At 41.0% G+C, this 21,695-nt stretch overlaps 1 protein-coding gene across 4 annotated transcripts in view; it reads left to right on the top strand.

Moving 5' to 3' along the window:
* Nucleotides 1-21,695, top strand: part of MAD1L1 (mitotic arrest deficient 1 like 1) — a 528,381-nt gene that overhangs the window by 313,534 nt on the left and 193,152 nt on the right. For all 4 annotated transcript variants that reach the window (XM_075179556.1, XM_075179557.1, XM_075179558.1 and 1 more), the window contains one exon: nucleotides 7,256-7,469. In XM_075179556.1, the coding sequence (XP_075035657.1) occupies nucleotides 7,256-7,469 (214 nt within the window). The remainder of the gene's footprint in view (nucleotides 1-7,255; nucleotides 7,470-21,695) is intronic.

Genomic DNA, 21,695 nt, shown 5'->3' on the forward strand with positions numbered 1-21,695 from the left:
TTCTCTCTCTCTCTCTCTCTCTCCCCCACTCCGGCTTGCGCTCTCTCTCTCTCTCTCTCTCTCTCTCTCTTGCTGTGAGCCACTCTGGTGCACGCTCTCTCTCTCTGTGAGCTAATCTTTATGTAATCCTGGTGTAAATGTACAGCACAAACATAAATACTATGTTTGGGGTGCCCTTGGCTAGATGTGGTTTAGTAGAGAAATCGCTGTAGCATTGCAAAACTGAGTTTCTAGCTCTTAATTAATTATTCATTATGTTGCTTCTATATGTTCTATCTGTGGTAAAACTGTTAGTGACAAGTGTATTTGGCAGCGATATGATGGTTCCACTAAATCTGTGGGATCAGAGCAAAGTACACAATGAAAAATGCAGTGTGTGGGTGTGAGCTTGTTTAAGACATCACTTCGACTCCTGTATGAACATTGTTTCGAATTGTTTTCAACTTATACTAAGCTTTTTTTCCCAAAACCCAGTGGAAAATACTGTGTGCTATTCCCAAATTGATTCCCTGCTATACAGGTTATTAGACATGCGTTTGCTGGTATCTTCTGTGTTACAAGCAATGTACTTTTTATCCAGAGAGTTTCAGTTTGATACGTTGAGCTGTGAAGTCTTCAGCTGTTGAAGGGAGCACTCTACACTTCCGTTCATCAAGCACCCAACTAATTAGAATGTTCTGTATGCACAGAAAGGCTTTCAGGGATCTGCCAAGACGTAGGGCAACCAATTGTATGTTGCAGACTCATAGTTATTCAAGCCGTATACGTTTAGTGAGAGAATATTGATTTATTTTTGTATGCTGTGTAGTTTATAAATATGCATTAGGATTTAGTCTTATCTGTGCTTAGTTTTTTTTTTTCTTACAGTGCAAATTCACCAGGGAAATGAATTTGATATGCAGGGCAGTTCGTTCCTGCTGGCTGGGACTTTTTCTTTCTATTAATCCGAAATCTGCTGAAACATAAACCTAAAGTTAAGGGTGAAGTTGTGTTAATTTTAGAATGAATTTTTTTATAGTAGCGTGATTTGTTTTGGATGAAAGAAGTACGAAAAGTAAGCAGCAAGAGTTTTGGTGTAATGCATCAGAAAACATAATCCATTGTTTATTGTAATTCCAAGGAATAGCTTTTTTTAAATGGGCCCTTAAATCCAATGAACCTTTGACCTTTATTTGCATCAAATTTTTTTTGTTAATTCAAAGATTCTTATTGAATTTTCAAAAATGAAAAATATGCAGTCACGGTTCAAATGACAGGTAAACACATCAGGTATCTTAGACAAATACACAATAAACTTTTTTGTTTTAACTATTATATTTTGTATAGAAGCAACATCTTACACAGCTTTGTACAGAGAATGTTTATTTACATCAGTTCTGGCCCCAGTGGCGTTCACAATCTAAATTCAATACCATAGGTGGACAAATGCAAGGACCAATTTTGTTAGAAGCCAAACAACCTACTAGTATGTTTTTGTACCATGGGAGTAAACTGTGGACCACCCAGAGGAGCCCACAGGGACACAGGAGAAAACATTAGAGTTATTGACCTTAGAGTGAATTAAAACTTCAAGTTTTGTGATCTAGTTTAAATATAAAAATGCTACATTTTTGCAATGGAAATGAAAATTGTACGTTTTTTGAGGAGGTCATTCTTACCTCTCTGTAATAAGTCTTGTTTTATTACTGTGTTGTTCCCAATTGTAAAGTGCTACCGAATAGGCTGGCGCGATATAAATAAATGTTATTAATAATACATATATTGAGAACTGTACAATAGTGGTAAAGATGTATAAGGTAGAGGGCATAGTAAAAAGAAAATTGAAAGATAGGGTGAATTGAAGTGGTACGAATATGGGGAAGAAACGAAAAATCAGGGGTCTGAGTGGGAGGAGGCTGGGAAGGATGGAGAAAGAAGTAAGAGTAGGAGGAGATGGTGGGTGGAGGCAGGAATGATGGGGAAAGAAAAGAAGTAAGAGTAGATGGTGGGTGGAGGCAGGAAGGATGGGGAAAGAAGTAAGAGTAAGAGTAGATGGTGGGTGGAGGCAGGAAGGATGGGGAAAGAAGTAAGAGTAGGAGGAGATGGTGGGTGGCGGCAGGAATGATGGGGAAAGAAGTAAGAGTAGAGTAGGAGGAGATGGTGGGTGGAGGCAGGAATGATGGGGATAGAAGTAAGAGTAGGAGGAGATGGTGGGTGGCGGCAGGAAGGATGGGGAAAGAAGTAAGAGTAGGAGGAGATGGTGGGTGGAGGCAGGAAGGATGGGGAAAGAAGGAAGAGTAGGAGGAGAAGGGTGGGTGAAGGCAGGAATGATGGGGAAAGAAGTAAGAGTAGGAGGAGATGGTGAAAGGATTGGGAAAAGAAGCTAAAGCTGGATGTAAAGGAAATGGGGATGAATTTGGAAGAGATAGTGAATGGAGGGAAAGGACATTGAGGTGGGAATGGAGGCAGACATCATAGAGAAAAAAAGACTGTGGACAGAGTTGTTATAGTACCAATGGAAGAAGGTATTCTGCCTATACTTAGATTAAACTGATATGATTTAGTTAGAGCAAATTTTAAAAGAAGATGTCAAGCTTTATATCATTGACAAGGAGACATTTAAAACACCTGTATTCATTTGTTGTTACAATCATGTAAGTAGTGTCCCCATTAAGAGTTAAGGCCCACCATCTGCATGGTGTGGGAAACCACTAGGGGGACAGTTTGCTTTTAAAGCCTTCATATATGCAAAATTAATGAACATTGACCACCCATATCTTTAGACCTGTAAACTATTATTGTGTGGTGGACAAATCATCATCACCATTTATTTATATAGCACCACTAATTCCGCAGCGCTGTACAGAAAACTCACATCAGTCCCTGTCCCATTGGAGCTTACAGTCTAAATTCCGTAACACACACACATACAGACTAGGGTCAATTGTTGGCAGCCAATTAACCTACCAGTATGTTTTTGGAGTGTGGGAGGAAACCGGAGCACCCGGAGGAAACCCACGCAAACACGGGGAGAACATACAAACTCCACACAGATAAGGCCATGGTCGGGAAATGAACTCATGACCCCAGTGCTGTGAGGCAGAAGTGCTAACCATTAAGCCAGATCCAGCTATGCCCTCTAGCTACAGCTACTGACCAAATGGACCATTTCTGTCAAACATCTACAACCTCATGAGCCAAGGGATATTATTGGTCCATTATCTGTCATGCTGGTTTAGGAACAGCAGTGAATGTGTATAAGTGTCTACGCCCTTATCAAGTCATGACTTAAAACCTACTGCCTATACTCTAATATTTTGTACAGCTGTTCATATTCAGCTAATTCTCATCCATGCAGCAGCCACAGATACATACGTTGCTTGAAGCATTTCTAATTGCTGGGTTGAATAGTCCGTACCTGTATGCTAAATAAAGGATCATTAATATTACAATTGACTGTATAAATGACAATAAAATTGTGTTGTAATCATGTCATGTGTACTGTAGGTCTATGTGCAGTGCTCTGAGAGTAAATTTGTATTCACTTGTCACCTCTGCAGCTTGTGTGCAGAGTGAAGCATTATTTTTGTGTTTATGCTGTGTACGCCATGTGATAGTCCTGCAGGACGACCTTTACTTTCTTTGTTATTAGTCGTAGCTGTTTTGCTTTGTGACGGAACATATAAATCTCCCCCAGCCTGTAATCACCTGCTCCACATTGCACCGAGATCCATTTTGCTCAAATTAGACCCGAACGCTGTGGTCCTGTCATTGCTGAAGTATCCAGCCTAGCTCAGCTTGTTACAACTGTTTACGGTCTAATTTACCGGGCTGAAGTCCAGTCTCCTGGTAAGTTGTTCCCTATAAATCTTAATGCCCGTTCCCAACAAGTGGAAAGTGTAAATGTTCTCTGTCAACTGTGTATTTGGTTGCTGTGCAGTTGTAAAAATGATAAACTTTATCAGCCAATGTACTCAGAAAAGCTTGAGACCAAATAATAACACTTTATACACCTGTGAGTGCTATTAGACTTCCACACCGGTGCTAGAAAGACACTGCAAAATTGAATCATTCACACCTAAAAGTATGTTATATAATATATTACAGGTATGGGATCTCTTATTATTCAGAAAGTTCTGAAAATCGTAAAGAAGAGAAAGTAAATTATTGCAGCTATTCTGTGATTTTGTCATGATAATCTTTCTACTAACAGACACAATGAGATGTGCTAAAAAAAAATGTGGAACTGAATTCCAGGAGCAGAGTGTGGATGATACAGGGGGCAAATTTGCGGTGTATTTGATTTGGATCTGTTAACCTTATTGTGTACACAATTTATTATCCAATCAGATTATTTGATCACAGCATAGCCAATCAGATCATCAGAATGCTCGCAGGAGATAAGGGTGCTGATTTTGTGGGAGGTAGTGACCTGTCACTTTGTGAGATTGTGTAATTGAGGACAGGGCTGCATGTGACAGGGGCAGTGTCTTGATGTTAGAAGGGGAATAGAATCAGGAAGTCACAGACTGAGAGTTATATAGAGGAAGGAGCAGGGTTCCCAACAACGCGGAGTGGGGATGTCGTCCATATGCAAGAACAATATATAAATAATTCTATGCAGTACATTTTTGTAACCTCTATGCTTCTGTCTCCAAACGTCTCCGTATCACGGTTGCCATCCCTTGTAAATATATATTTTTAAGTAAAAAAAAAAATATATTAAAATTTACTGACATCCAATATTTTTTCTTATACATTAAGTAGTTTTTACATGTACCACAAATTGTAACTAGTACCATTAGAGTACAAGGTAGAACATGGATTGAAAAATTGCGGGTAGATAAATGCATTTCAGGCCCAAAACCAATGGATAAAAATGTTTTAACTGAAGGTCTGTAAGTATCTCTCAGTCATTGTTCATAGTTATCCTGGTGGTCTGTGCAGGATTGGGAGCTTACAGGGTCATCAGCGTGAAAGTGCAGGGGTCTTCAACACTTTACTCATACTTAATGTGCCAGGTCACTGATAAGCTTTATCAGTACCTGCAATCATTCATTTTTACTAGAGCAAAGACTTATAACATTGTAAAGGTTTTGTTGACTTTCATGCTTAGAAAGACCTGAAAGATTGATGAGTTGTGTGTTCCCAGGTTGTTGTGTTTGAAGGTGTACTGAGATCTAGTTTTATATCCTGAGCTATGCATTGCAAAATTATTATTCTTTTATTAGTGTCTTTGAGCATTTATTGCTCTCTGGGTATAAGATGATTCACTTTTAGGACATTGTCTCATCAGTTACACCATATCATATATTTAGTCTAAGCTCTTGTCTTTGTACTTTATTTCCAAAGGCTGGGTCAGCATCATCCTTCTGACCAGGAATATTCTCTCTGACATTTTTCATAATTCATAACGACGCTGTATATTACTTGTTTAATTAGGAAACTGTCTCTTATGGCCTTGGGACACTGACTAGTGTAAGTTTTGGCTAAATAATTTAGCTTGTGTGCAGAGCAACAATTAAGGAACAGTTTAAATTATCAGTTTTAACCCTCCCATGTCTTTGTCATGGTTCAGAGTTTAAATGCAAAAAGGTCTTCACCCATTTTACATAGTGATATGTATACAATGTAAATACTTACTGATGCTCCCTCCGCCTGGGAGAGAGCATGAAATACAGGGACAGATTAAGGGTTCCAGCCCCAGGCTAATTCTCCCCTAGCACTTGGGCAGCAAATCCGATAAATCACTGTTAGCTGCCTGTCAGTGCCGTCCACGGTTCTTAGGCTAGACACACACTGGAGGATTTTCCAACCAATGTTTTATCTACAATGATTGTACCTGCAACTGATTATCCGATCAGTCTGGCGATTTATGCGTACACACTAGACACGTTTTAAGCGATTTGTGGAAGACTAACCATCCGGGCAGCGACTTTTGACACGTGGGAGAGGTAAAGACATCAGAAATTTACATACAAACGCCCCGACAGGAGTTGCAGTTTGAGAATCTATCGGCAGTTGGTCACGGAATCGGTCCTGAATTCATACACAATCGGCACTTTGGAACAACTATCGTTCATTCTGCAAGTACACACACTAACACGATATCTGACCGAACGGTCGTATATCAGCTGATTGGCTCGATCGTTGACTGAAAATCCTCCAGTGTGTACCTAGTCTAAGTCTGATCTCACGAGGTGAGAGAATCCTTATTTCATGAGGCCAGACTTAGATCCATTGCTCGCACTGACTGGCAACATGCAGCAATCTGATTGGCTGGCAGGCTGACTCACGTAATGAATATAGGAAAATATGTTTCAGTTTAATAAGCCAATTGGTTGATCAGTTCCTGATGAAGTCTCTATATGCTCTATATGAAAATGCTGAATGTCAGCTGTGGCGATTGTCTCATATTTGATCCTGGCTAGCACAGAGGAGGTGCTGTAAGGGGAAGCTATCCAGCAGCTAGAATGAGTCGCCAACATTCAGCATTTGCATTTAGCTTGCAGCGAAATTTCGTGATCTCTGCTGTGTGGTGTGAGCAATTAGCTGACTTATTTTTAAAACATGCATTGTACAAAAGCCATTGCCCATTCCCCAACACATGACTGGTTTGAGATGCAGAAAAAACTGAATTTTTACAAAGCTATTTTGTATGGCCCCATGGTCCGTGCTACCATGAGTGAATGTCATCCAGGCCAATATAGTAATACAGTCCTGCATGGGGCCACTAATAATACAAGTCATGTGGTTGTTAATATACTATTTTAATGTAATACAAGTCCCACTACAATATTAGCAGTGGTTGCAAAATGTATCTGAAGAATTAAGCGCCAGACATTCTATTATTGGTTAATACTCTTGACTATAAGTTGCAGCAATGGGTCTGTGTTACCTCAGGTGTGAACAAACCCTGGTCAGATGGTCAAACTGGACGGAGGATCTCAACGCAGTTATACCCCTGCCATGGAAGACAGCACGTTGATTTAGGTTTTTCTCCTATAGGGTGTAGTGCTTTTTTTACATCAGCAGATGTCACTGCAGATATCCTATCAATCTGTTAATGATTACATTTCTGTTATAATTATTCCTGCACATATCGGTCCTCCTGACATATATGCAATTTCAAAGTTTTTACTGTTCTACGTAAAGATGTTTGTGTTTTTAAGACCTCTTGGGTAGTAGCGTTTTCATACTGTACAGCAAGATATGATTACGCAGAGTTCAGATGTTTTTTACAGGGAGTAATATGAAATGTATTTCTTTATTTTAGGGTTCGTACGATCCCAGCAAAGTAAAGGTGATCCATTTGAGTATGAATCCGTCCAGTAAAGCTCAGCAGCAGCGCAAGGATGAGGGGCAGAGCCTGCAGGAGGAGTGCGCCAAGTTGAGGGAACTTGTCAGGATATTGGAGGGAGGCGGCACCCCCATCCCTGACAAACTAGAGGCAGCAGGCAGCATCCAGGCTTCCACACAAGAAGTTACAGGTAGGAGGCTTGTTATATTTAGTACTGCTTGTTATGCCTCTATTGCTGGTTAATAGGACAAATTAAAAAATACAGTGATTTAATTGGTTTAGATGATTCTTATCCCCCCTGGTGAGAACCAAGAATTTTTCAATCAGCAATTACGCTAGTGTGTGTTTATATGTATATACAGTAGCATAATTGTTGATTGAAAAAAAAGGTTATTTCTCAACAGGAGGGATCCGAATGATCTAAGTGAATAAATCAGAAATACAGGGTATGAAGTTTGGAATTCTTGTAATGTGCTAAATGGAAACACAATTATTTAACAACTAATCAAGGAACCACTGAAAACTATTGAAATACGTTGTATACTCTGTTACACAGCAGGCAATTGTACTACACACGCAGGGGATTCTGGTTATAGTGTCTCAAACACAATTGTGCGATCATGCTGTATATCCGCATACAAACCGGCTTTGCCGAGAGACTGCAGTGTTGTAGAAGTTTGTGGAGGACGGGCATTAGTGACAGAGATATGCCCTTTCACACTGCTACTTTTCAGGTTATTATTGTTAGCCGAACAGAAGTTGTGGCTGAGCTGTAAGAGACCATTATTATAGCAGTGGCATTGTAATGGTGGGGCTGAGATTTGCATGGGGATATTATCCGGTTACTTTACAATGTGCAGATTACAGAGGCGCAGGGCCTGATTATCCAATAGGCTGATTAAGGCACAACACTTTTTTTGGGGGGGGTTGGTGAGGGGGCACAACATTGGCAGAGGTGCAGAATTGTGACATGGAGAGGTATAAACTGTTCATTTTAAAATGTAAGACTGTTCTCCAAAGTAAAAAAAACAAACACCATGAAACAAAATGTGTAGTAAGATTTTAATCGTGTCTTTCCCATGATGAAAGTTGAAGACAGTGAGTCATTCTTGGGCAGACGCTTGAGGATAAGAGAGTAGAAGAGAGGATGGCGACATCGCAGACATGACAGCCCCCTCCACCTTCACATCTTCACTCTCAGTAGCGCTCGTTTATGCCTCACTTCTGTTATACAGTTCTGAATTTAATGACAATGAAATGAGTAACAAAGATCTCTGTGACCCTTTTGAAAAGCCAAATAGAGCTAAGCTTCGAAAACAACATTGCGGGGTGAAGGAAACCAGACTTTTAATTAAGGACAAGTTTGTTTTTACCAACCGCATGTTAGCCTGGCATGGAAGGAGGTATGGGGGGTGCTACAAGTGTATTGGCCCTGGGACGGGGGACTATATTCTTTGGCCTTGCTTTGACTTGATGATTTTCAGGGCAACTCATGTTATATTAGTTTGTTCATTCCTTCCAACTGGCCAGATTTAGACGGGGGCCGTCCTGACAGGTGGGCACATTTTTCTTCACTGCTAGGAAGAAGTGTTATATCCCTACTCATGCTTTCTACTGGTATATGCTGCAATTTTTAGACGAGGGGTTTGGGTGGCGGTGTAGCGATTCGGGGGATGTGGACCGCCCCACGTAGCATGACCATGTCCCCGTGGAGGTATTGTTTGTTGGTTATTTTGTATAATAAGCCATATCGCCCAACATCTCAAAGTAAAAATCTGGTAGAATTGGCAAAGGTACCAATCTGTCCAAACCATGTATTAATGCACCCAGCCACTCTCCCATTGTGCCATAATTACATCCTGTTTAAGCCCCTGTGCCGATGGGCTTAGGCCCAACAAATGTTGATGATAACTGCAGCACTGACTGCTCCACCTTCCTTGCAGTGTGATATATTCTCTATTCTTTCCAGCTGATGCCCAGTTATATCTGTGAACCAACCTTGCGATCTGTTTTTATTTAAATTTTATTACAAGCTGTGTCCTTCCTTTACATTGCTGTTTTATTCTAATAAAATACATCATAGTTAGAATATAATCAATAGACACTGTACAGTATAGTTGAACTAAATAATATACAACCATGGTGATGTAGTTATTAGATTTTTAGTGCAGTACAGGTGGGCACAGCAACCACCATAAGGACCTCCCAGCATGCACTGCTGACCCATGTTTAAGGTTCTGAGCCATAGATTAGGATCCCTGCGGTAAACAAGTTACAGCAGTACAGCGTCAGCAAAGCAAACAGAGATATGTGTTTAACGATAGACAATGTATCTATATACTCTGGAAAGATCAAACATTTAATGCACACATAAACAAATGAATTATTTATGCTTATGTTCTGGTTGTGTTATTTTTGCTGTAGATTAATCCATCATTTTTCTTCCAGCAGCTGTAGCAGCATCTGTATTAGCTATGTGGAAATATTACACGTTCTGTGTTAAACATTTTCTTTGTGAAATTAGCTGCACCTGTTGGCCATTTTATAAAATATTACAATTTCCAAAATGTTTATCATGTTGCAAGTCAGAACTTTCCTTGCTTGGTAAAACAATGCTGTCTAAGAGGTGATTTGTTTAAAAGTTACTGCTGGTCGCTCTGAAACATGTAGTTTATTTAATCTACTGAACACTGAGTTACCGTTGACCATACTTGTAGCAAAACTCACATTTGTCTCTATTGTGTGTCTGTGACTGCAAGGGCGGCTGTGCTGTCTGAAGCTCCGTCTATGGATCAGGCCATTGTGTCAGTTGTATTAACCAAGCAGCATGCACTGTTAGCCAATCAATAACTGCTTTCTACTGATAACTGCATTGACGGCAGCCACTGACCATTTACTAATGGCTTTCCTCTACTGGGCACAATAGAAGCCAGAGTTGGACTGGGCTGCCGGGGGGCCGGGGTATCCCCCGGTAGGCCCCGACCCTGATCGCTCCCCTCTTTGTTGGTGGGGGGAAACGGGTAACTTTAAAATAAAATAAAAAAATTGGAAAAAAAATACTTACGTGACCGCAGCACTCCCTGACTCCTCTCTGCTTCGTTCGCACTGAATGTCGAGCATGACGTCATCATGTCCAACGTTCAGTGAGGAGCGGCACAGAGAGGAGTCGGCAAGAAGACAGAAGAGACAGAAAGAAGCCGATAGAAAAGGTAAGTGCAAGAACGGATGCAAGGGGCAGTAAAGGCTTCATGGCAGAGAGTGAAGGGGGAGCAAAGACAGCATGGTAGAGAGTGAAGGGGGAGCACAGGCAGCACGGTAGAGTGTGAAGGGGGAGCAAAGACAGCATGGTAGAGAGTGAAGGGGACGCACAGACAGCTTGGCAGAGAGTGAAGGGGGAGCACAGGCAGCACGGTAGAGAGTGAAGGGGGAGCAAAGACAGCATGGTAGAGAGTGAAGGGGGAGCACAGGCAGCACGGTAGAGTGTGAAGGGGGAGCAAAGACAGCATGGTAGAGAGTGAAGGGGACGCACAGACAGCTTGGCAGAGAGTGAAGGGGGAGCACAGGCAGCACGGCAGAGTGTGAAGGGGGAGCACAGGCAGCATGGCAGAGAGTGAAAGGGGAGCACAGACGATGGAGTTGAGGTCAGGGCTCTGTGCAGTCAAGTTCTTCCACAGCGAACTCAGCAAACCATGTCTTTGTAGTCCTTCCTTTGTGCACTGGACACAGTTACGTTAGAATAGAAAAGGGCCTTCCACAAAGTTGGAAGCATAATAGTGTCCAAAATGACTTGGTATGCTGAAGCATTAAGATTGCCCTTCACTGAAGATAAGGGACCTACCCCAAACTCTGAAAAACAGCCCCATACCATTATCTTTCCTCCACCAAACTTCACAGTTGGCATAATGCAGTCAGGCAGGTAATGTTTTTCCGGCATCCGCAAAACCCAGACTCGCCCATCTGACTGCCAAACAAAGAAGCATGATTCGTCACTCGACAGAACTCGTTTCCACTGCTCCACAGTCCAGTGTCTGTGTGCTTTACACCACTCCATCTGACGCTTGGCATTGGTTTTGGTGATGTGAGGCTTGCATGCAGCTGCTCAGCCATGGAAACACATTTTATTAAGCTCCCACCGCACAGTTTTTGTGCTTACATTAATGCCAGTGGAAGTACGGAACTCTTCAGCTATAGAATCAGCATAGCTTTGGCGACTTTTACGCACCAGGCGCCTTAGCAGTCGTTGACCCCGCTCTGTGTTTTTACATGATCCTCGGCTTCATAACCGAGTTACTGTTGTTCCTAAACACTTCCACTTTCCAATAATATCACTTACATTTGATGGATAAAAGTTCACGAACTGTGTTATTGCAAAGGTGGCATCCTATCACAGTACCACGCTTCAAGTCACTGAGCTCTTCAGAATGACCCATTTTGTATCACAAATGTTTGTAAATGGAGACTGCATGGCTAGGTACTTGATTTCACACACCTCTGGCAACGGGTCTGATTGAAACACCTCAATTCAATAATTAACAGGTGTGGCCAAATACTTTTGTCCGTATAGTGTGTATATAGAGTGTAAGCTTCAATGGGACTGATATGAAAGATTATATTTTCTCTGTACAGCAATGTGTAATATGAATGGCACTATATAATAATAGGTGACTTCTTCAGGTATAAAGTTGTGCATGGGCTGTTCTTGTGTCCATCCCCTCCAGCCCTACAGCTCATAGTATCCTTGAAACACTCTTGGTTGGCTGCAGCCGGCCAGCTAATATTAAACTGGACATCCCTGTATCGCTGTTTAAAATAACATCCCCCAGTTGGCGCTGAGGGTGGATGTACTGTGTTCCAGTTCTTTCTCTTCTCATTTGATCAGTAATACCAAACCTTTTGTCAGTCAGAGGTAGACTGTTCCTGGCTGGCAGGGTTTCTTTGTACTCGCAGTTTAACAGCTTCCTGAAAACCACAGATTAAGTCCTCCTTTATACAGGAGCCAGAATACATTTCTCACACGGCTTACATTTTGTCCTTCATCCCCAAACCACCCCAGCCCCCCCCTGCTTTCTGTGCTGTGACGTCAGCCAGGGATTAAAACACAAGCTTGCTGAGTGTGCAACAAGGAATAAAAAAAAATAAATATGACTATTTTCGTCATACTCTGTGAGCGCGTGTGCTGCCAGTACACCTCCATTTATCACAGTCACATGAGGTCTACAGCTACACACAAATAAATGTTATTATGTAGCAGAAAGCTACTTCTATTCCTGACTAGTGCACTGTAATCAGAATTAATGCACTCTCATTACACCATTGCATTAATTAAGCCAGGACGGTTCTTGAACAAATCCTCTTTAATCTGTACCATACAGTCATCGAAAGATACTGCTAAATCCATTGCATTGGTCACAGTTCACACACATGCACTGGGAACATGGTTAAAACACTTGGGAAAAAAAACCCAAACATCTTTACATGTCTTGCGCTTTTACCAATACAAATTATTCTACTGATAGTGCACATTAACACAGGAGAAATAGGTTGTGCACTGTTCAGGTTTAGAACATATTTGTTGGGTAGCACATGAGAAACCGCTTATCCTATTTTTAATGTGGATTGAAGGCGCTAGTGGCTGAAAACCGCGTTACCGGCGGATAGGGGTGAATGAGCCCTGTGGATCTCCCTCATCATGAAGTCCGATTGCTACATGGCTTTGCTGTTGACAACAGAATGTTTTCTAAAAGTCACTGTGGCTCAGTGTGTTTACTTGGAGAACTTCTCTAATGGGCTCTAGGAGGATTGTTCCTGCTCCAGGCATAATATTTAATAGACTGTTACAGCTGTCTCTCCACATGCGCTGTATCAGTGATAGGGATAATTAATAGATAATCTTGCCTAGAGTTCAACTTTCAACTACTCACCAGTATTTATCTTTTTTTTTTTTTTTAAAGCACAAGACATGTACTCTCTTCTGAGGGTAAATGATTTCCAAGTACCCCTCTATAGTGGCTCAGTTTATGACTAGTATCCCTTCATTTTACCAAGCCACCCTTTGAGCAGCCTGTTACCAACCATTGACATAGACCATACAAATCCTCAGGGTTCCATTGTCCTCACACAGCAGGTTCTAGAGTACCATGGATTATTGTCTCAAAGTCTTTTTTGTCGAACGTGGCTGGTGCATGCCGACATTTTTTTGTTTCTGTGTTCTGCTTTTTCTGCAGTATTTTGTAGTTTAGTTTTTTAGTCTAAAGGACTATTTTTTTTTCTGCCAAAGTGGACACAGCTAGGCAGTGAAATTATTGAAGAGATGCACAGTTATTTCCTTAGGTATATCGTGAATAGTGTTATTAAGCTTTCTTTTGTAGGACCACTGGTGCAGGGTTATAAAATAAGCCTGGTAAACTGAACACTCCTGTGCTATAGTATCATAAAAGCCAACCACATATACGTGCCTAACCCCAAATCTCTCATGGCACAATTAAGAATGCTCCTTTTAGGGGAAGGTTACATTTAGCGCAGTGTGGCCCTAACAGTCTCTGCGCATACTTCCTTGTGCCCAATAGAGGCACGCAGGAAAATGAGCAGAGATTCCTTGTAATAGGTGCAATGTGCGCATCTGGACATCGAGTAGTCGCGTCAGAAGTATAAAAACCACATAAAATCAAGCAATGGCGATTCATTATTTCTAGTGACCTTCCCATGCTGTGTTGCGGTTTAGGACATATTATTTCATCCATTCTGGATGCCCATTCTTTCCTATACTTGTAACGATTATTTCCCAAAATCTGAAGTTAACATGTATCACATGACATTGACTTTATTTGGAGATGGGTTATTTTCTAGTTGTTTCCTTTTGCTCTTGTGGTAGTCAAATTATTTAGTTCTCAGAGCAATTTACTTTATTATTTGTTTTCACAGTTTCATAGTAGTCTTGCGAGCTGCGTGTCGCACCTCTGTGAGCAAAAAAGTATCTCCTTTGGAAAGCATTTACATTTCCGCGCTCAAGCATAGTCATGAGGAGAGTGTAACTTGCTCTCTGAGTCAGTTAGAAAGTCTCTCTGCTAACTACTTGATATTGTAATAACCAACATGAGTTATGATTCCAGGTGTTAATCTAGATGGGCGCTGGCAAATCAGGGGCGAGGAGTCTAACAAGTTCCCCCAGTCTTCATCCAGAACCGCCGCGAGGTGTGATGGGTTTATCTGCCGAGATCTCGCAAGTCGCGCTACTCTGGCCTGCCACTCAAGGTAACACTGTGGTAGCAAAGGCTTGATGAGATAGGTAGAGCCAAGTTAAGACAATGAACCGGAACTGGTACACAAGTGGTCGGCGTGGTAGAATTCACAAGACAATAGTGAAGTCAAGCGAGCCGAGGACTGGTACACAGGCGGTCAGTGTCATACAATTCAGGAGACGATAGCGAAGTCAAGTGAGGCAGGAACTAGTACACAGACTGTCCGCTTAAAGGGTAGGAACCAGAGGAGAGATCACGGGGAAGTTTAAGCGTCCAGACACAATGGACAGTAACGGGAGTCAGACTAGTGAGGGAACTTTGTGCTGTGACACTGCTAAAGTGTCAGTGCAAGTTTAAATACTGAAGCACATTTGAATTGCTGCCTCCTGATTGTGGTTATGTGATGTGCCGAAACGTGGACAACACTGGAGCGAAGAAAGATAATTGCTCGTAATAGATGTTGGTTTTGTATTAAATAATAGAAGCTTTAAGGAAAAATTAAGAAAAACAGAACAAATGAATGTGTCGTCTTACAGGTAACCAGAGAAATCTATGCTATAAAGAAAACACACACACTTTTTTCATGGTATTACAGGTTTAAGACACTGATACTTTATGCTTCCTCCATAACTAATAGTTGCTGAACGCAGGTTGGTTTGGAGTGTATGCAAAATGATCACAATTGCAGAATCTATGTAACATGGAGTCATTCACTTCAACAGCGGGAGCATATTATTACAGTTTAATCATGCCCTAATAGGATAGCTGTATTGTGTTTGCCCTCACTCTCTGCCAGCACACACGTGTTTAATAGACACCTTGCTTCATATTAGAGAAGCTGCGGGTGAGGAACCAGAGATGATAATTCTGTTTTGTGGCAAACAGCTGGCACCTCTGATATGAACACTATAACACCTCTCCGGTAATCCGTAGAGTTCAAATTGCTCAAAATGACATTAAAGAGTTTGATTTAGATGGATTTTGTATTAAAACGCTGCCACTAATATATTATGCTCTGGGGCTCTTCATCTTGCCGAAAACATAATGGTGTTTCTCTTCTAATATCTTGTTAGATGTGATAATAGTGGAATTATTACTCTGTGTGCTAAAGATCGTTAAGTGCGACTCTATTAAAAAAGAATTCAAGGTTAGACTGGGTTTTAATTCTATTAACCACGGGAGAAACGATAGCATCTTGGCCTCTTGCCACTAGTCGTGGTGGTCTCTTTCTCATTTGTTTAATAATAACCTATTAAGAAGGGTAGGAAATACACAGCAGAGGTGACTGTAATAGCCTTATAATATTAATGGAGGAAAGGAATCATTTTAGGATGTTTGGCTGTAGTGTGATAACTATTGCTGCCTAACCTATTGTTTTGTATCTAGCTTTTTGAATTATCCTGTGTTTCATATTAGAGCAAGTGGTCGAAGTAGAGGTTTATACGGCGGTACGCCATACCGCCACTTCTCCTAATAATTTAATTATAAAACTATCACATTCCATTCACTTACATTCCCCTTACATGTTTCATACCGCCACTTCTAAATTTCCAGTGATTATAGAATTACAATGAGAAACAAGCAGACAGACCCTCAGCCTCCATAACTGAGTAATTTATTTATTTAGGGCCAGCATACTTCGTAGCTCTTAACGAAGTAATTAAAACAGATTGGATGTTAACAGAAGGACAAAGCCGTACGAGGAAACTGCTCAAAATCTTACAATCTATAGAGAGACTTCTCACACTGTGAAAATACTCCACTGTATTCGTCCAGTGATCTAGAGCAAGTTCTCAAGCTTACGCCCATATAAGTTCTGTTATGTAATAACGTTACTGCCTTTTTAGCTGTGCTTGTGCTTTATAAACTCCAGAGTGGATATGTCTGCCCCCAGTGTTCTTATAATCAACAACCACAACCTACTCTCTAACTCCTGCCTATTCCGTTCCTCTATGATTAACGTGAACTTGGAGAAACTTGAAGCACAAATTGCATTACCCAATCCATGAGCTGGTTAGTGCTGTGCTAGACACTAACAATATCAATCTCTCTCTTAGTAAATAGACTCTCACCCAATTTGTTTTGAATGCTGAAGCTTGGCTCATTTTAGTTGCAAAACGTTCTTCTCTTGCTGCTCTGCATTGTCAGCCTTTCTTTGGTTGCCTGTATTAAATCGTATATAAAATGCTTCTACTAACCTATAAAGCTGTTAATGAAACTGCACTTAACATTTCTTTCCTTGTCTCCATATTATCCCAATTCTATCCTCTTTCTATCAGCGGTCTGTGTCTTTCATTCTCTCTCATTACTTTCTCCTATTTCCAATTACAGGACTTTTCTTAGGTTCTTACCAATTGTACAATAAGACATTCCTCCCTCATACAACAAGACTTTCCTTTAGCCTCCAAATCTTCAAGTTCTCTCTGAAAACGTACCCCTTTAGGCAAGTTTATCAAATTAACTATCTTCTTAATCAGCCTAGACCAGTGATTTCCAAACTGTGCGACACGGTTCCCTGGGGTGCTGAGGCAATCTCACAGGACTGCCGTCACCAGAACCGGTGGTAAGCAAGACGGGAGACTACTTGGTAATTATTTTGGCTTAGGGTTGCCTTTAAAAAAATTATGTAGACCCTAAAAGTGCCTCGAACCAAGAAAGTTTGGGATCTACTGGCCTAGACTATTCTACCTGATGACTACCCCCTCTACACAGCTCATGTCAAATGTACATTTATTCTCTTTCTGTACTCACTCTCTACATACATCAGCAATGCATTGTGTGACTGGACCATATAGACCCACTAAGCACTTTTTCCCATTGCAGTCTGGCTGCACCAATATGGAATCTATTGACCTTCACCTCATGTATAATACTCCCTATGGATTTTTTTTCATAGATAGCCGGTTACCACTTTATCTGTCTTGTTTTATTACTGTCTTTTGTTACCAGTTGTAAATTGCTGTGGAGCATACTGACGCTATAAAAATATATTGTAATAAATATACTGCTAATGCTAGCCCAGGCTACCTAATATAGAGTGATGGCTACAGAAATTAAAGGAGACAGAGGCCAAGCTGTCTGTCTTGAAAATGTTTACATTTTATGTCATCCTATTTATTTCTTCTTAATAACATCTGTCCTTCTGGCCTCAGACCATGGGATTATTTTCATTCTAATCTATTCTTTAACTAGAGCTGGTCCTGCTTTCGTAGCTCTCATAGGAAATAATAACAGCACCTAAAAAAGTTGGGATTTTCAGTGCGTACATTGCGGCGACAGGAATTGTTGCGTACTGTTACTGTCACATTACGTTGTAGATTATTAAGCACCACTAGCTATATCCTTTACATTGGACTTGATTGATGGCTTTTATTTATTATATTATTGGAAAGACATGATGCAGATTTATAGCACATATTTACAGTGCCTAGGATTTTGTAAAGAATTGTGTAATGTGTCTGTTGTGCCATAACATCAGTGTGGGAAACGTACACATCCTACGCACTGAAAATGAATGTATGCGATGTCCCAGATTATCTGTATATTGCCCTTCGCCAATAAGTGAGCTGGATCTGCCCCAAGTACGTGTATGTTAACAACATTTCAAAAGAAGACCAGGGTTTGATGTAAACACACGCACACTGTCTGCCACATGTAACATGGCCCAGGGATGTTTTCTCTACATAGATCACAGAGCAACAGCAGGAAGCTAAAGAAAATCATCCTACAGACCGCGTTCATAAATCGTTCCAAGCTGCTCTCTGTCTCAGTTCTGAGTCTCGGAGTTTAGTCAATTTAGAAGTGTTGCAGCGTTTCCAGGGCACAGACTCCAGCAATAAAGGAATATATGACCCACATCAGACTTATGATTTACATGCCTCCATAATTACTCAGCTGTCATGTCAATCAACTCCATAGCACACCAGTGAAGCATAAATCAGTGCAGTTATTTTTATTTCCTCGGAATGTTCTGTAGCTTAATTTAAAAAAAAAATGGTGTTTGGATGCCATGAGAGGAAATCGGAAAATGTGACGTCACAAAATGTATTTTTGTTTGCTCGTCTTCAGGACATTGAGATATTTGATGAAACAAAGGACATAATGGTAGGAAAAAAATACTAAATAGTTTCACTCTTATTTGTTTACTATCTATCATTAAAGTGGTCATTTTTATTCCGTTGAACAAGGACAGACTTTTTTTTCCCCATTTTATCTGTTTAATGTAAATATTAGTAAACACGTGTATAATGGTGTACGTGGTAAATTATTTTATGTTTTCTAGAAATTATTAGAAAGACAACCACTTTGAATTTGCTGTCAAAGTTTGCCATTTGGTAGAGTGCCATTGTTTATTTTTGTTGTCCCCCGACGATACCATTATAAACAACTCGTGCTACAATCGCTTGGGGGTATGGCTTAGTAGCAGGGAGTTGTTATGTTGTCTTTGCGGACCTGAACTTTCCATTGAACATTTGCAGAGGCGTGGAGAGTGTGGGGCCAGGTATAGAATGTCAGGCGTTCCTTGGGGACCAGAGGTGGTGACGGATGGTCCCCATTCATGGCCCCATCACAGGCGGATTGTGGGTGGAGTAAAGTGACTGTGTTTCTCATTGCTATATGTATATCAGTACCATATCGTATGTAGACCTCCTATTGGTCCTTGTGGACACACCTCTCCTAGGCTGCACTGATATTCCGTGAGCAAGTATCAATTTACAGCCAGTCAGTGACCTTAGTACCATTGTACGAAGCACTATTTTCAGTACAAACACAACAATTGAAAAATGAGAACACTTTAGGCCAAGCCTTGATTGATATCTGGGAGACTCCCAAATTCCTCACAGGGGGCAGGGCCAAAATTATATGATTCGTGGAATCCCTCCCTCTTCCCACTTGTAAATCAACTCCCTTCCGGGATATCTAAAGTTGGCAAGTATGACTTACCTAGGTAAATTTCATTTGTAACAGTGGTGCCAAAGAAGCACCCGTCTGACCAAACTCTTGCTGTAAACACAAAACACCTCTTGCATTAAATCCACATGACGTATTTATGTACACAATAAACAGGCCTCCATCCCCGCAGGTTTGACACTCCTCACTATGGAAGAATTCCATCATCCAATGCAAGAGTCATTGTCAGCATAGTTATAGTAACGAGAGCAAGGAAATTCTTATTGTGTATTAAATTATTTTAATTAAAAAAAATCCTCCCCAGTCATATACATGCCTGCGCTTAGAACAGTAAATGTGGTGTATAGAGAAATATAGTACATTTGGTTATAAATTCTTTACTAGAACAGATTGCACAGATTCCCAGTTGGGACTTTATATAGTACAAGACTCAATGGAAATTGTCAGTGGTTGCTTAATTGCCCATTTTGCAGCAAATAAAGTATACTGTGTAGACTTATATTGCCAGCCATGATACCAGTTCGTAAGAAAGTTAAATAGTATATATATTATTGTACAGTGTGTTTTGTAGAATTCCATGGTGAATTTACCCTGGTTTACACCTAAACTGTCAAGTGTGATCCCGTATCTTTCCCCCTTCCTTGTGCAGTGGGTAGATTTAGTGCCGCAATGACTCGATTCTTAGGGAATCGTGTCCTTTTGGGGCACTAGTGACGTGACTGTCTAAGCCCCGCCCATACACCTCCGGGAACTCCCGGAGGGGCACCTGAAAAAGTTGTCAGGTATGATTTTACCAATACACTCCCATTGTTCTTCTGAAAATATTTTGTTCCTGAAGTTTCTCATTTTAGGTCGTGGACAATTAACAGAGTTTGTATTTGGCTCATCTGTTTGTCTACTCTTAAATACTCAATAAATAAGCCATGTCCATTTGTGCTATAACATCTCACATCTTGAAAGAAGTCTATGGGAGAATAGATGGGTCACTTAAGACAAAACGTGTATGATGAGCATCTCGTAAATAGGTTTCAATCTGTAAGCCTCTAACAAATACAGTGAAATAATAATATCTGTATAAAATAGCTACATACAGTATCTTTTTGTTGCTTTTTGGACACATTTAGTTCTCTTTTGTAATCTACTCATTTTTATTTTCTGCCTGATGTCACTTGCTCTTGCATGAGAGGCAATAGACAGGCTCAGCTGCATTCTCACTGCCTAAAGAGACAGCTGGCCTTTTCTCCGAGCTGCAAGCAGATGATAAATAAAAGTAACTACCAGAGTGTCTTTTCTGTTTAAAACACAGTTATCTAGACAAACCCTTATTTGATGTCTTGAAGGTTCAGTATTAGAGTAGTTTTGTCCTATTAAAATGTAAGCAGGCAGCTGGAATGCCTTTTGTGTCGGTTTACTAAAATGATTTGGAGAAAACAAAGCTGTAAGACGAGGAATAGAGTTGAACAAAAATGACGAAGAATCAAAAACAAAGTGTTAAAATATTTCAGTCCTGTATTAAACAATGATTAATCTTAAAGGAGATTTCCACACAAAATGTGTTTTTCTTATTTCAACGTGATGACCGTTCCCTTTGGCGAGTGGCTCATAATGCTTATCTGGGCCCCTGGAATTTCTTACCAGCCCTTCGTCTGTGGATGGGAGCTGGGAATGATCAGAATCCCAGTTATCAACATCTGCCGCCCAAAGGGTCTCTTCCATCCTTCATGCTACAGGGCAAGGACTGCTTCCATATCATCAAGATCTCTCACCAATGTGCAGAAGTAATTTAAAAGATCACTGTTAAGTAAAGTTGTAGAACACAAATATTTGTTATCATGGCTATAGATATTGTTATAGAATATCTGATTTGCTGTCTCCTGTTTCCCACAGTGCCCCCACAGAGCCTGCCTTGCTGTATGTTCACTGGACCGCATATGACTGGATATGACTGCACAATAATTTCCAGATTGAGCTCCACTTTAGTAAATAGCTCGCAGGGCAGGCTCCAGAGGGGTGCTAAGACTAGTGTGCAAAGCCATACTCTGTGCTAAGACTAGTGTGCAGAGCCATACTCTGTGCTAAGACTAGTGTGCGGAGCCATACTCTGCGCCAGGACTAGCGTGCGGAGCCATACTGTGCGCCAGGACTAGCGTGCGGAGCCATACTCTGTGCTAAGACTAGCGTGCGGAGCCATACTGTGCGCCAGGACTAGCGTGCGGAGCCATACTGTGCGCCAGGACTAGCGTGCGGAGCCATACTGTGCACCAGGA

This window comes from Mixophyes fleayi, chromosome 7 (assembly GCF_038048845.1).
Source record: "Mixophyes fleayi isolate aMixFle1 chromosome 7, aMixFle1.hap1, whole genome shotgun sequence".
Classification (NCBI taxonomy): domain Eukaryota; kingdom Metazoa; phylum Chordata; class Amphibia; order Anura; family Limnodynastidae; genus Mixophyes; species Mixophyes fleayi.